A 15,484-nucleotide genomic window follows, 5' to 3' on the forward strand; every position below is an offset into this window, starting at 1 on the left:
AAAATATTCACAAAGCTCTCCATTGAATTCCTCTGCACCGGCTTACTTCACTGTCACTTTGGTCTGCTGGTAAACACCACAATCGCTCTCATGACTGGCTTGCTCTTCAAGTGCCTCAGGCTGAACAGAGCTTGAAAAGACAGATTTCAGTTTTAATGCACCCTGTTCTTGACACAGTCTGCAAAAGATTTTAAAAATGAGCTTTTTTGCATTTCTCTTCCATTTGCAACAGTAGAGAGACAAGAAAGGCAAGAAAGAGAGAGGGAACGACATGCAGCAAAGGACTCGGAATCGAACCCGGGCCGCTGCAGTGAGGACATCGCCTGGAAATGTGATACGTGCTCTACCAGGTGAACCACTGGGACGCCCCTCACTTATGTCTTTTGGACATTTTAGAAACATTATTTTGAGTCTTTGTTTACCAGATTGTAAGTGCTTGCTATTTTGTTGTGTGCTCCTTTGTAAACTTGAAATCATTGCAAATAAGGACCTCCCTCACTGATCCCCTAGATCAGTGGTTCTCTGAATAAGTTTTGACGTTTGCAACATGATTAAGACATAAACGAGCTGTGCAGCCTGTGACAGGGGGTCCCGAATAGGCATTGGTTTATTTTAATGTCACAAACAAAAAAGATTGAGAGCCACTGCCCCTGATTAGGGTTAAATAAACAGAGTACATATGACAGAAAGTTCATCCATGCCCTGTGTAGCACCTTGCTTACACCTACAGCTCCTTCACTTCACACACTGTCTTCCTGCTGCTCCACTGATTCCCTCTGTGCTGCAATGACAGCATTCATGGAGATGCTCTCGTACTCAGAGTCTGTCTGCTGGGGAGAGACGACAGGAGACATGGTGAAAGGAAGCACTAGTTTTTTCCTCACATGTCGGCATACATATCAATTTTTGGTGGAAATTTTCTGTACTAACCTGTCCGGCCTGTGTGGGGTTTTTAGGTTCAGTGGTTGAAGTCAGAGATTTCTTCTTCCTGGATATAATCAACCAGACAATACATAACTATACAAATTCTAATCACTAAAAAAAACAAGCAACCTTTGAAGAATGGAAGTGAGAGAGTGATAGAAATGATGGATTTTCTTTCTTTTTTTTTTTTTTACCTTATCCACAGGTAGAGGAGAGATACAACAACTGGGCACAGAGCCACTAGCATCAGTCTGACTGCATTCACTGCATGCACTTGTGATTTTCCTACAAACAGATATAGGTGCATGTCAGAAATGTTTTAGTAGCATGACATTCAAAAGTTTGAAAGTGAAGAAGCTGAACCGCAGAGCGTGTGGTTCCTGTTTTATTCCTGGCCTACAAATTTTTCTCTGAGGAAATGCTTTTAGTGAGTCTCCTCTCTCCTTGGACGAGGTGAGAGTGCCCTCTGGTGGACTGGCAAAGCTTGTACACCCTACAGAGGGACTTGCCACTCCTTGAAATGATTTTTGATTAATTATGCATGAATGATGTAAACACAGAAGTGCTTCTAACACCTAAAGACATCTCAGCTAACATTTTAAATCCTTTTGTCACCTCTGACAGTGAGGGTCTCCTCAGGGGACTTGATGTTTTGGTGGGTCCTCACAGCACAGGAGTATTTTCCTGCATGCTGAGCACTGACTGGGTCTAGAACCAGCTGTTTGTGTTGGCCCTCTGCCGGGGTCAGAGGTCGTCCGTTGTGGTACCAGATGTAGGTGTTGTCAGTCAGAGGACAGCTGGTGCTACAGGTCAATGTTACTCTCTTGTCCTCTGTCACCACAGCAGAGGGGGTCACCACCACTTCCAGGCCTGAAAGACATTTACCATCATCACTCAGTTGAAAAGAGGCACTTTAACTCAGGCTAAGATTGTGATGTGCCATCATACAATCAACACAATACATGATCACATTACATTTATTTCATATTTAATAAAAACAATGCAAAGACTGAGATTTTGAAAACTGGACTATGGGCTCGACCGACCAAATACAACCACGTAACATCACAAAACCATGGGTCATGGTCATGGGTCAAGGTAGTATGGCCAACTATCCATGCTCACTGGCCAAAAGAAGTGCATGGGTCAATAAAATAGCTGAAAAGGGGTTAGGGCTAGCCACAAACATAGTCACTGGCTCCTAAAACATCCATGTAACATCATGACATGCAGGGGGTGTGTCCTAGTGACAGAAATATAGCCAAAAGAGGGTGAAGCTGAAACAGGGCCACAGTTTCCAAATGCATACACTTAACACCATAAAACTTGGCAAAGAGCTTGGTCATGGGCCAGCAAAGAAGTGATTAACATCTTGGGCTAGTCAACATTAAGGGTCTATGGAAATAGGCATTGCCAGATGTTGCCAAAAGTTTCCTTTTTTCAGGATTATTTTTTCTGCTTTATTAATCATTTAGTATTATAGGATATGGTTAGGCTCCAGGGATGAAGGGCATCTACATAACATGATGAAGTCCACAACCAAGGTTGAGCATGGGTCAAGATGGTACTGGCTGTGCTCAATTTAGTGCCCTGGTCTTCCGTTTTTTTACTCAAGGGACTGGTAAATGTCAGAAATCAAGAACACGCTGTCAGCCGACTAGATTGGGTTGCAAGTGAAATGGCAGACTGGCAACTTTCCTCGCTAACTGGCTGCAGCGTTCCTGAAAAGGTGCACAGCTTAGCACGAAACAGGGCCATCAAGAAGCAGAGGTGGGCACTCTGACTGATTTCCTGGTTTAGGTATGCATCATTTCCTCATTTGTTACCTACTGACATTTCCTCTCTCTCAACATCAGCTAAGCAGTTCCCGGGTAAAAAAAAAAAAAAAAAAAAAAAAAAAAAACACTGCTCAACTATACTGCACATCGAGAAAGAGAACGTCCTATTCAAGCAAAGCGCTGCAACAAATTCTTATTCTCTCATTTCTGAGATAATGCAGCTACGATCACCAATAATCAGCCAGCCCAGTGTATGGTAAAGTGTTGGCATGAGGCTCTGAACTCAATGACGTAGGCTACCAGTGACCCATGGTTAATTTTATTGCTCTCGTCACTCAACAGGTAAACTAGCTAATTCACACAATAAATGCACGCTCAGTGCAGAAGAACAAAAATGAAGAATCACCTGTCACAATTAAAGATACTCCAGGAAAATCAGAATATTTCCATCCTGCGTCATCATTGTGGAATCTGAATGTGTATTCTGCTGAGTCGCCTTCTGCCAAGTTTTTGATTCTCAGGACGTGGTGGTTCTCTGCGTTGTCATGATACTCGACACGAGGTGCATCATTGTTCAAGATTTCAGTATTTGTCTTTCCAGTTTTCATTTCAGTTGTTTTTTTATACCAATATGTAGGTTGGGATGTCTTATCATGGGGATATGAGCAATTACAGGAAATGTCCACTGAAGAGCCTTCCAGAGCACAGATTCTCCTGCTGACACAATTCACACTCCAGCAGTTTTGACCATCAGCACCTGAAATGTAGATGAAAGACTAAAAGTAACAACCCTGTGAGCAAATGAAATCTCACTGTGGTAGAAGATTTTAACCTTTCAGTATTTGTGCATTATGGTGTTAAACGTTCAGGATCTGTTAATCTCAAACATTTGTGTAGTTGCATACATCTGGTCTGCAACATTCTGAAACCTGCCAGTTCACATCAGTGAGACTAGATGAGACAAGATATTGTTTCCATAGCAACAGCTGTCTTTACTTAAGTGTTTCTGTCAGCTTTCTGTTGCTGCATGGTTTATAGCACAACTCCATGCTGCCTTCACAGGACCAGGACATCAGAGCATCATTTAAAAAATGTCTCCAACACGGCATTTACTGCGTCAGCTCAGGAAAAAGAATGCTCTCTTCCTTGTTATTCCTCATGGAGGAAATTAAAAGTTTCTTCCTCTTGAAGGCATTAGTTTCTCCAGTGGTTGAACCATGAAGTCCGGGTTATAGCAGTTGTTAGACATGTATCAGAGGGAAACTCTGCAGTTGGACTTTCCCTGAGCACAGCTTAGTTCTTTGTCAGGTTTATGTTTATTTATGCCTGTTAGTCTACCTCTGACATATTCATGTCTTTATTTTGCATTGGGGTAAATAACAAAATATTTCATTTTAGTTTGAGTTTTCATAGAGCAACTCATTAAAGTCATTGTTTTAATCATCATCATGAAAACAGGATCATCAAGGACCATTTTCCATCTGAAAAAGTGTTGAATGGGCAGACAAATACACCGGCAAATGAATAGACCAACCCCATTGGCCATACTTAGGCCTCGCCTTCCAAAAATATAATTTTTAACATAATGTCTAAACGATGATGATAACCTCATAAATGTGGTGTGACAAGGAAAAAGACAGATTGTAATAAACAGTGCTTGAGCATTATTAATATTTCCTCCAGCCTTTCATGAATTTCACATTTCACAAGGTCATACATTACCAAGTTGCCTCATACTCACAGACTGAGGGAGAGCGGAGATCCTCATGATCTGTTGCACCACAGTAGTAGCTGTCATCAGAGGATCTGGAAACATTAACCTGGTGATCATAACTGTGATAATATCCACTCGTGTACCAGAGGTATCCTGGTTTGGGGCCGATCAATTTACAGCTGGTGTTACAGGTCAGCGTGACAAACTGTCCAGTTGTGGCATCAGGAGTCACTTCAACATGTAGCTCTGTTGGTCAGATGATAAATTCACCAGTTATTGAATAACACAACAAATGTTTTTAGTTATTTATCCATACGAATTACTTCAAGATGTTCTGGGATTTTTGGCTTTCAAAATCCCATTTCGTGTACACACTCAGATTTTCAACAGCTCGGTGTTGGAGGAGTATCAGAAAACCTTTTGGCTTCAATGGCTAAAGGCATCTTTGAGCCAACGTGGTGCAAAGTTTGTTAATGTTTGTTAATGGGTGTCAATACAATTAACAATTATGACTAAACACTAGTGTAACTCCCTCGAAGCATATACAGACACAAGCGGTTTTCTTGCAACTGAAGGGTTTATTAGATGGCTTCACTTTTCCTCCAACTCCACCTTGAAAACTAAATAGTAACAAAAAACATCACATTAACAACACAACACCATGTACAGCATGTATAAGAAACATTTTACCGAAGTAAAATACAGACAAAAACAAATAAATAAATAAATACCTCGTTGGCTGCATGCTACATGAAGGAATAAAGGCTTTGAATCTTCAGAAGGTCCTTATATCTTCTTATTAAATGTACGAGTCTCTTGTGACCAGCGAAACACGGAGCAAACACCTTGCTGACTACTGCTTGCTGCTTCCTTAATTACTGATTGGAAAACTCCGGTGTAACTTCAGGTTGTGAGCATAGGTTGTTGCGCAGCTCAACTAAGATATAAAGTGACCTTGACCTTTCAAAATAAAGGTGTTACGACAGGAAGTGAAATAATATATGAACGCAAATAACTTAAATCACTAAATTATGAACTCTACTTATTATAAACCTGGTTTTAGGTGAAATATGTAAATGATATTGCATGGACTTAACTTACTAAACCCTAACTTATAAAACATGAACTTAAACATGAATTAAATAACAACAACAGTTACAACTAGTAAAGCAGAGTGATAGATAATATTAAAATACCAGAATGCTGGTATGCTGTGTGTCAGCACTCAGGGAACGCCTCTTGTCCAATCAGATTGCTCTACCAGAACTAATTGCTGTATCATATTGTTTATTGTGGACCCACATTAGTCGACACACAAGCGACACACAAGTGGAGTTCAGTAGAAGTTGATGAAGGGCATAGATTGCTTCATTTACCTTAAAACTACATTATTGTTTTCATCTGTGGAACAAGGTAATTAATAGCTGATGTACTGTAGCTCTAACCTCTGGGATATGTGATGGAGCAGCGCTGATAAGAAGAACACATTCTGCCTCCAGCATAGGTCACACTAAAGCAGGTCGGTGTGACAGAATCTACAGGGAAAGAAATGGCATGCAGTTTTATACTGATGGACTTCACTGCAAGAATTAGTCCCAAGAAAAAGTTTAGGTGTTGAAATAGATCATTTGGTCCCCAGCCTACCAGCTGGAGGTGTGGTTAGCTGACAAGCAGCTGAAAGTCTCCACTCACCCACTGAGACTTCAGGGGCTCTGAGATCCTCGTAGCCTTTGACAGCACAGGAGTAGCTGACTGCTTCCTCACTGCTGACCAGCTGTTGGTACCAGGGAGACGAGTCCTGGTACACAAACAATCCATTCTTGTACCAGATGTAGGCTGCAGGGTTTTCAGTCAGAGGACAGCTGGTGCTACATATCAGAGTTACTCTCTGTCCCTCTGCTGCTGCGACAGGAGTTACTTTGACCTGGAGGTCTGGAACAACGGTGCAGGAAAAAACTGTAAATAGATTAAAATAATTTTCCTAAAGCAATAAATGACTGACAAAGAGCCACTTTACCTGTCACAAGGAGATAAATTTCATTTGACAAATGGCATTCTGGTTTCTCAGTAGCGTTCATGCAGCAGTATGTATTTTCATCGCTCTCCCTGAGGTCATTGATTCTTAAAGTGGAGTCAGAGTTATTGTACGTTACACGATCTCCAACTACAGAGAGCTCTCTTGTAACAAACTTGTCACCATCCTTGTGGTTAGCAAACCATTGCTTGTTTAAAGTGTGATGTGTATCTGAACAGGGCAGATCCACAGACGAGCCCTTCAGTGCACAGATGTCGACTGCTTGTCCCAGAAATCCTGAAATAGAGGCTTATGTTAACAGATATAACAATAGATTTCTGTTTCTAAATTTTTTACACCAATTTAATGGTGACAGCATATTGTGTATTAAAACCATTTTATTCTAACACATGAAGCATTTCATTGACAGTCTCCTCAATATTACCTCTATTTTCCAAGTAAGTGTTTGTGTCTCATTCAAAATGTACTCTTCATTGGCTCAACATATATCATCAACATATTTCCCCATATTTTAACTCCTAAAATTCAATAACCAAGACTGCTTAAACACAGACAAAAGGTCCCAAGAGCAATAAGGATCATGCTGTACAGCAGTAACTGAAAATGTAGCTCAGAAAAATTATTTAACAGTTGATGGCCATTATTTGAGAAGTGATACGTGAATTCAATCTCTTCATACCTGAGAGGCACAGGAGCAAAGCCACAAACACACATCCAGCTTCTGCCAGCAACATGGCTGTGGCAGTCCTTCAGTTTCTGGCCCAAAAGATGACTGAATGACAATATTTGTGACAATCTTATCAAAATGCTGCATTTATGAATTCACTCCCTAACAAGAAAGCACAAAACCCATTTGTCAAAATCAACAGCAAAGAGAATGGAAAAGCTGGTTCTGGTCATTGTGAGAGTGGCTGGCACAGAGCATGCAGCTCTGACGGCAGAGATTCACTTCCTTCCCCTTTATATCATTGCTATTTTAAGTAAAATGAAAAAAAACTGAAGAATCTATGTATCTGTTAACTCTCAAAACAGATATTTGAGACCTATAACACAGATGTCATATTATGATATCTAAATACTCTGCCATATTTGGAACTGTGATTTGTATCTGTATTTTTTGTCATGTGCTTGTTTGCTTTTGTTATACATTCAGTGAAGTATTTAACGTCATATGTCTGTCTCTGTCTCAGTACATTCTGGCCACCATGGACATGAGCTGACTGCTTACCTCAATCAGACACTGATTTCGACTGCCTTCAGGGTTTGCTTTTCACTTCCTCATCTCTACCTGTTGATCCACAGACTCTGTCTCTGTGTTTCCAAACCTCAAAATCTCCAAATCTCAAGAGCCATGGCATCCACCCCAAAAACTATGATGCATTCAATGATGGAGAACCTGGTGAATCACAGTTTCATGACTCATTGCTTAACAGAACAGTAACAGATTTTGAGATTCCTTTATTAATCTCACAGGGGGAAATTATGCTGTTACAGCAGAAAAAGACAAGGAAAATATCTAAAGATAGAAGAAAGCTAGGAAAGAAATTTCTCCAAAAAAAGAGTGTCTGGGACTGTGCGTGGCCCTTTGAGTACAGTGATCTCATTGTCATGTTAAAGAAACCAGTTTGAGATGATTTGGCCTTTGTGACATGATGCGTTATCCTGCTGGAAGTAGCCATCAGAGGATGGGTACACTCCGGCAAGGCCCAAATGTCCATATACATTGAGAGGTATAAGTCCCCCCCAATTTTCAGGCACTCCAAAAATGTCCCCCCCAAAAATATTGCTGGAATATATTAACAATTCAATGTTCAGGCATTCCCAAAATGTCTGCCCCCTCAATGCTGAAATGGTGGTTTTGGCCCTGCACTCCGGTCATAAAGGGACAAACATGGTCAACAACAATACTCAGGTAGGCAGTAGACATCACTGATAAATAAAAAGCAAAAATATATCAGTATCCAATAATATATCTGTAGTGATTTTCAATCAAACAATCTTCCTAAAAAAGCCACTGAGGGGCAAACGGGTGACCTTGTTCTGCCGCGTGTTCTGGGGCTAAAAATAAACCAATGTCCAGTGTGTGTCTTTGGATTCACGATCCACTTGTTTATCGTGACAAATGCTCACCTTAGCATAGGTATTATACAATTGTCTCTATTCAGTACAAACTATAAAGTTTCCATTCATGAACTCAAACATCTGGGCAAACAAAAGACTTCTACGCTGCCCACAGATACGATCATAAAACTGTTTGCCTCCCGTCTCACACACCTGATTGTCATCATCACCAACTTAACTATATGGACTTCCTTAAATTAATGTGTCATGCGTTCAATGTAAGAACTGCATGTATACACATATAGTCAGTGTTTCAGATGGATAAAATAAAATAAGACAAACAGGAAACTTCATTATGGCTCCAACAATATCATTCCAGTAGTTGCACTGGTGTCATGTTAAACACGCCACAAACACGTGGGTGTCCTGTCCTGTCACAGGTTCTGCTATGGTGACACTGAACACTAAACTCACCTGTCATTCTGAAGTGATGTTTCTGCTTTATTTTGACATAAGACATGAGCAACTTAAGCGTCTCTGCTTTTTTTTCTCTGCATTTCCTACCGCCGTACTTGTCATTTTCCTGTACAGTGTTCATGTTCCTAAATAGCAAATGCACTTGTGCCCATCAGAGCATCCATGGGCGTGTTGGTCTTTAAATGAAGTGTGTTCAGGAATATTGCTGGCACATTACTGTCTTGGGGTAGTTGAAATTGATTGCCTGATTGACCAACAAAAACCGCATCTGAACACAGTGGCAGTTTTCACTGTTATTTTAAGGGTGCATTATCAACATAGTAATGCTCACCTACACAGGCGCATACCAACACACATACACTGTTACACACACAGATATTTGTGTGCTTCACCTCAATGACCTGTGGTGGTATCCAGCTGTTGCTTTAGATGGTCTGCTCGTATGCTTAGGCCATGCTTTTCACAATGTGACATTATTTTGCCCATTACACTGGTGTTATTTGGGGTTTAGAACAGTGCTGAAACCAGCCTGCAGAGGGCAGCAGAGCTAGTGTTGCCCTTTTTGACTCAGGTTTAAACCTGGATCTTTGCCTTTTTTGCTTTTCTCTCATTGCCAACTTTCTCTTTCAACGCAGCACCACATTTTGCTGCTTTAGTGGTACATAAAGTAAACCTGGCATTGTGCTGCATTTCTCATGTGTAAATGCTTCAGGCCACACCCGTTGCTTCTCTAGCAGATGCTCAGTTTCAATCAGTTAATTATGCATGTCACATGCACAATATGTTGACTGGCATCAGTTCGAAAATGTGTATCATCAGATAACTGCAGTCACACAGCTCAGTGGTGTCAAACAGAAAGAGGCTCAGTTTCGATATAGAGGTGAATCTTCAGTGGCAACAAAGGCTTGTCAAAAAGGAAGTCCATGTGGTTTGTCGACCACAACAAACATCACTACTAAGGACAGGAAAGAAATAAAGAGATAAGAAATGAAGTCTCATTGGATTATTGGTGTTCTTGTTGGTGAGTAGTAATATGTAGCACAGAGTTCACAGTAATTTTAGATAGAAATGTGGAAAGTAATTTTGTGTTAGGTAATGTTTCTGCTAATTAGGTGCCTGTATAGACGAAAATAACATGAGCACATGTCCCACACAGGCAGACAAGCAGTAATGTGTGGTGGGGGTGCAGCAAGGTGATATTATCACTTTCTTTGCTCTTAAATTATACTTTCAGCTTGAATGGTCTCAAAGGAACAAACGAGGATTAAGTGCTTTTATCTGAGGCTTTTCTATTGTACTGTTGAAGCGGGAGGAAAAATACACTCTCTTATACTTATACTGGTCTCTACGGTCCTATACTGTTATACCATCCTGCGATCATTAATTAATTCCAGGAGTTTTGTTGCAGTGGAGTGTTTTACTTTTTTTTCTTGTACCATTTCCTTAATTACCCAGAATATCTTTGAATAGCCCACTTTAACTTGGCTGGAGACATTACCTTGATATCAAGTGTTGGCTATCCTGTGCATGCATTTTATGAAATATTGAAAATGCTTGTAAAAGTGTTGTTCTACTCATTGCTAATGTCTTCATCAGTGTGGTTTGTCTAAAAACAGATCATTATCCACTGAATATCCAATACCAAACCAACTTTACAGCAGTGTTTACATGTAGAGGAACAGACACTACCACTAGCTGTCACAGCCGGTAGATTCAAAAGAGAGAGAGCCTTGAAAGACAGAAGTCACAAAGCATTGCCTCTCTCATATGAAAACTACGCAAATGGAGAGTTGGAATCTCATCTTAAGCTGCAAAATTGTTTCACTTTTTTGCATTCCTCCAGAGTTAATTTTGATGCGGACATACTTTTGTGCATGTTGACTTAAATTAGGAGTCTCATCTTGGCAGTGATCTTATTCGTAGGGCAGACAGTTTTTTACATTTGCTTTTACAACATGTCCAAGGTGGAAAAGTCTACAACCAACAATTCCCATCTTGCCTAATGCAGGTTTGGATGTTTTCGCAGCACTTATGAGAAGTAAATAAGCGAGTGTCACTTCTCTAATGGTGGATGTCTTGTTTGCAGAGTCAAACTGGTATGACTCTTTGATAAATCAGAAATCCGTTTGATCTGCTTCAGCGTCCATCACCACGCCGGAGTTGTGGGCGATTGCAGTGACTGGTCCGGAGGTGCAACATGTCCAGTTTGGGTCAACAGTCACTCTGGGTTGTGACTTCTCCTACTTGTATGAGACAACCTGGTTTAAACACAACCCACACCTCACCCCGACCATGGTCCTCCACGCCAGCCTTGAGGGAGGACAACCAGACCAAGGTAGCACCCAGAGAACTGGGATCTGAGGAAAGCTGAATGAGAACAGTGAAGAAAAAATATCTCTTGTTTTGATAATCCTCAAAATTGAAATTCTCTTGTTTTTTTTTTGTTTTTTTTGTTTGTTTTTCCATCTTAATGCAAAGCGGTTATTGCTGTGATTTTTTTTAACTGCACTTCCCAGAGATCTCTTATTGCGGCTACTGCTGTGATGTCTGTACTAGAGTTTCTGCGGGTTGCACCTTTTATTTGTCTGTGTTTAGCCATGGCGGCTGTGGCTGCTCATACCAACTATGCACTTCTTCTTCTCTGTATTCCAGATAAATGAAAACATTAAATATATCACTTCCTATGTATCAGGGGATTTTTCCCGGAAGATTCACCCAGCATCGTGTTTAAACAGAACTGATTACAGGCCTGATTACTATTATGTTATTAGTCGGTGATGCAGACTAGCATTTATTTAAATATTTCTTGAAATATATGCAAATGATTGGATGGACAACAATGAAATTTACTGATATCTAACTGTGTTTAAGTTCACTAAATTGGCTGGAGTGAAAAACTCTCTCCTTCTTCCAGGGTTGCAGTCCAGCTCTCGTTTCTCAGGGGAGTTGGTGAACCGTTCTCTGGCCCTGAGGATCAGCAATGTTGAGGAGAGAGACCTGGGGCTGTATTACTGCATCGCAAAGGTCAACAAGCTCATGAAGGTGGGGAGGGGAACCAGGCTTCAAGGTGAGGGAAATATATTTTGGGGTTCTTCTCACAGCCTCAAACTGTGTTTTATTGCAGTAATGCCAGCTGTTGACATTTTTCACCGCATCATTTGTTCGATTTTAACCAAAAATGGGTGTAATGTTGGTAACATTATAAAGAGTTGATTAACAGTTAGTCCAAGACAGGACACATTCATGAAACAATGAAAGTGAAATCTGAAAATTATTTACAGGAGGCCCTCATCCTGAAACGTCTACTCCACAACTGGGCACAACAACCCTTGGTAAATGATTGTTGTCCTTCTACTGGTTATTTTACGTTAATGCACGTGGTTTAAAGGAATACTCTACTACTCTACTCCCCTAGAGTGGTTTGGTTCCTATTGGTAGCATTTCGTGTTAGCTTAGCATAAAGAGTTGATGTCTGTGGGAGTCATTAGCCTGGCTCCATCAAAGACATGTATTTCAAATCCACATAATTAGTCTAAAGCCAGCTTTGGAGTTGCTGTAAGGTTTATTTTTTCACTTTGACGGAGCTAGGCTAATGACTCCCATAGACCTCAAGTCTTTATGCTAAGCTAACATGAAATGCTACCCATAGGAACTGAACCACTGGACGTGTAGGGGAGAAAATGGTATCAAACATCTTGTCCCAGTCCAGGTAAGTTGGAAAAGGGTATTTTGCTGAAAATGCTGGAGTATTCCTTTAATGTGTCTTTAACTGAGACATGATTAGACGACAGTTCCAGAGTGACTGGAGGTTTTACTCATTTCCTGTATTTCCTCACTGTTTCAGATCACTGTAGAAGGTTTTGCAGTATTTTTTTTGTTTCTTTGAGTCAGACATAAGTTAAGGGATGTTATTTACATTGACAGTTTTGGAGGTAACTTCCTCGTTCCTCAGAACAGACTAAGTTTGTTACCCTAACATCCTGTAACGGGATGACACCAAACTGCACACAGGATGCTCATGTTCAAACCAGCTGGTCGGTCATGCTGAATACAAAAGCAGGCAATACAAAAGGCCAAAGACTGGTGACACTGGTGAGTTTTGACTCATCACTTCCTGCTGGTGGATAGGTGTTCATACCTGATATCAGAATTTCTATTGAGCAGTTAGCTTTCTGAGGAAGGAGGAAGTTACCTCCAAAACTGTCAAGGTAAATAACATCCCTTAACTTATATCTGACAAAAAGAAACAAAAAACGTCTTTTTAGTGAAAAGGAAGACATGATGAATGTGTTTGATCTATAGGTTTTGCAGTGGTTCTATCATGTTGTGAGATATTTTCTGTGTCTCTATTGTCTAAGTTACTTTTAAAAGTAAATAATTTATGGTGAACTTAATTTAACCAGCCATAGCTATAGAGGGCCAGTTGCAGCATTACTGCACAGAACATTAGGAATTAGTTGCAACTCAACATGTTTGATTGCAGAACTAGGAAATAAGAGAAGCGAAGGGAGAGTAAGATGCCCACTCTTATTACAACTATTGTGGTGTTCCTAAATATGAGAATTCACATGACGGTGAGCAGAACTTATTTCAGGATCTGAAAGGTTGTAGTCTGATCCAACCTTTCAAAAGCAACTGGTGGTGTTTCATTTACGAGGTTTTACATTTACTGACTGAATTAGAGGTCTCCAGAGTCGTTGTTTTGCTATTTGGAATTTAAAGGGAGCAAAAAAAGTCTTAAGAGGTAACTTTAATCTTATGCATGGGAAAACTGGGTATGGAAATGGTTCAAAAAAGCCACAAACAAAACAAAACAAAACAAAACAAAAAACAACCTGACAGTCACCGTGGAAGTGTCCTTTAAAGCTTTACCCAGCACTTGTTTTGCTATTTGGAATTTAAAGGGAGCAAAAAAAGTCTTAAGAGGTATGGTAAAATTGATTTAACTTTAATCTTATGCATGGGAAAACTGAGTATGGAAATGGTTCAAAAAAGCCACAAACAAAACAAAACAAAAAAACAACCTGACAGTCACCGTGGAAGTGTCCTTTAAAGCTTTACCCAGCAGGTTCACTTAGTGGTGGCTCCAAATGGCAGAAAGACATATGTTTCTGAACAGTCTAAGTTTGTTACCCTGACATCCTGTAACGGGATGATGCCAAACTGCACACAGGATGCTCATGTTCAAACCAGCTGGTCAGTCATGCTGCATACAAAAGCCGGCAATACAAAAGGCCAGAGACTGGTGACACTGGTGAGTTTTGACTCATCACTTCCTGCTGGTGGATAGGTGTTCATACCTGATATCAGAATTTCAGTTGGGCAGTTAGATCTATGACATTAACTAGTGGAGATGGGACGCTTTGTTCTATTGTATTTAGGCTGAGGAGAGGTTGACTGGGTGTATTTTTACATAAAAATGTTGCCTAATACAGTACTAACAGCAGCTGAGCCGCCACAGGTGCTTACATCCAGCGTACCCAATGGTCCAGGAGCACTCTTTTGTCTCTGTGGTCACAGCTGGTGTTTATAATTGGACTTTTATAATTGGATCACACATAAACCATGAATGGACACCAAACAGTGCACTTTGCTCACAACAATGCTGTTGGATTTTCAAAGCAGACATGGTGGAAATGGTTTGACTCACCCTCTGAGTGGCATCTGTACACAGTTCACATGCAAACATGGAAAAAGTGATGCAGCCATACATAGACTCACAAATGCAGCCACAGGAAATGCGTAACAGCTGTTTTCAGGCGAGGGGTTGACCAATGAGGTTACAGGACAAAGTGATCTCATGATAAATATGGTGTTTAGAAGCAAATCTCAAAAATCATGTTGAAACGTCAGGTGTAAACAAGACTCTCTCTTTCTCTCTCTCTCTCTCTCTCGCTCTCACTCTCTCTCTCTCTCTCTCTCTCCTCTGCCTCGCAGCTTTCTCGGGTTCGTCTCCAAGTTCCTCCTTGCTTTCTTTTCACCAGGGTTACTGCGTGGCTGTGGTGTTGGGGCTGCTGCTGATGGTGCTGGCTGTTTGCATCACCCACTGCAAACTAAGAAATGATAAAAAAAAAAAAAAGCCCTCAGTGATTGTGTACATCACCAAAAGTAGCACCTAAACCAGCCATGCTTTCACACTTATTCGATAGGGCACTCTGTTCTGACTGTGAAGGTGTTGCTGCTTGTCTTTTTTATGTTTATTTTGCCAATTACATTATGTGTATATCTATAAATTATAAAGAAAATGGGTTGTAAGATTGCAGCTGATGCATTGTTTTGCCACAAACAATATATCTCTGTCAAATAATGTAAAAATAGTATTTTCAATTAACACCTATGACCTGAATGACTGACATTTAAATAAAAATGATTATTGAAATATTTGGTCTGTAATTTCTCTCTCGTTCATTCATTGATTTTTCCTGCTTATTCCTTTTCAGGCTCATAAAGTCTGCAATAGATAGACTGTTATTATTATCATAATTAATTAATTAG

At 40.4% G+C, this 15,484-nt stretch overlaps 2 protein-coding genes across 2 annotated transcripts; one reads left to right on the plus strand and one right to left on the minus strand.

Annotated features, from left to right (window-relative positions):
- Positions 1 to 579: 579 nt before the first annotated feature.
- LOC115361749 (uncharacterized) lies at positions 580 to 7,185 on the minus strand. Its single transcript, XM_030055363.1, has 10 exons — positions 7,131 to 7,185; positions 6,434 to 6,727; positions 6,109 to 6,348; positions 5,862 to 5,951; positions 4,444 to 4,662; positions 3,109 to 3,459; positions 1,540 to 1,794; positions 1,119 to 1,209; positions 931 to 988; positions 580 to 830 (listed from the first exon to the last, which is right to left on the minus strand). The coding sequence occupies exons 1-10, from the start codon at positions 7,183 to 7,185 to the stop codon at positions 741 to 743; spliced, it is 1,743 nt and encodes a 580-aa protein (XP_029911223.1). The 3' UTR covers positions 580 to 740.
- Positions 7,186 to 9,953: 2,768 nt separating this feature from the next.
- On the plus strand, positions 9,954 to 15,108 carry LOC115361757 (uncharacterized). Its single transcript, XM_030055373.1, has 5 exons — positions 9,954 to 10,010; positions 11,130 to 11,324; positions 11,904 to 12,056; positions 12,271 to 12,321; positions 14,927 to 15,108. The coding sequence occupies exons 1-5, from the start codon at positions 9,977 to 9,979 to the stop codon at positions 15,106 to 15,108; spliced, it is 615 nt and encodes a 204-aa protein (XP_029911233.1). The 5' UTR covers positions 9,954 to 9,976.
- Positions 15,109 to 15,484: the final 376 nt, after the last annotated feature.

The sequence above is a fragment of the Myripristis murdjan genome, chromosome 1 (assembly GCF_902150065.1).
Source record: "Myripristis murdjan chromosome 1, fMyrMur1.1, whole genome shotgun sequence".
Lineage (NCBI taxonomy): Eukaryota > Metazoa > Chordata > Actinopteri > Holocentriformes > Holocentridae > Myripristis > Myripristis murdjan.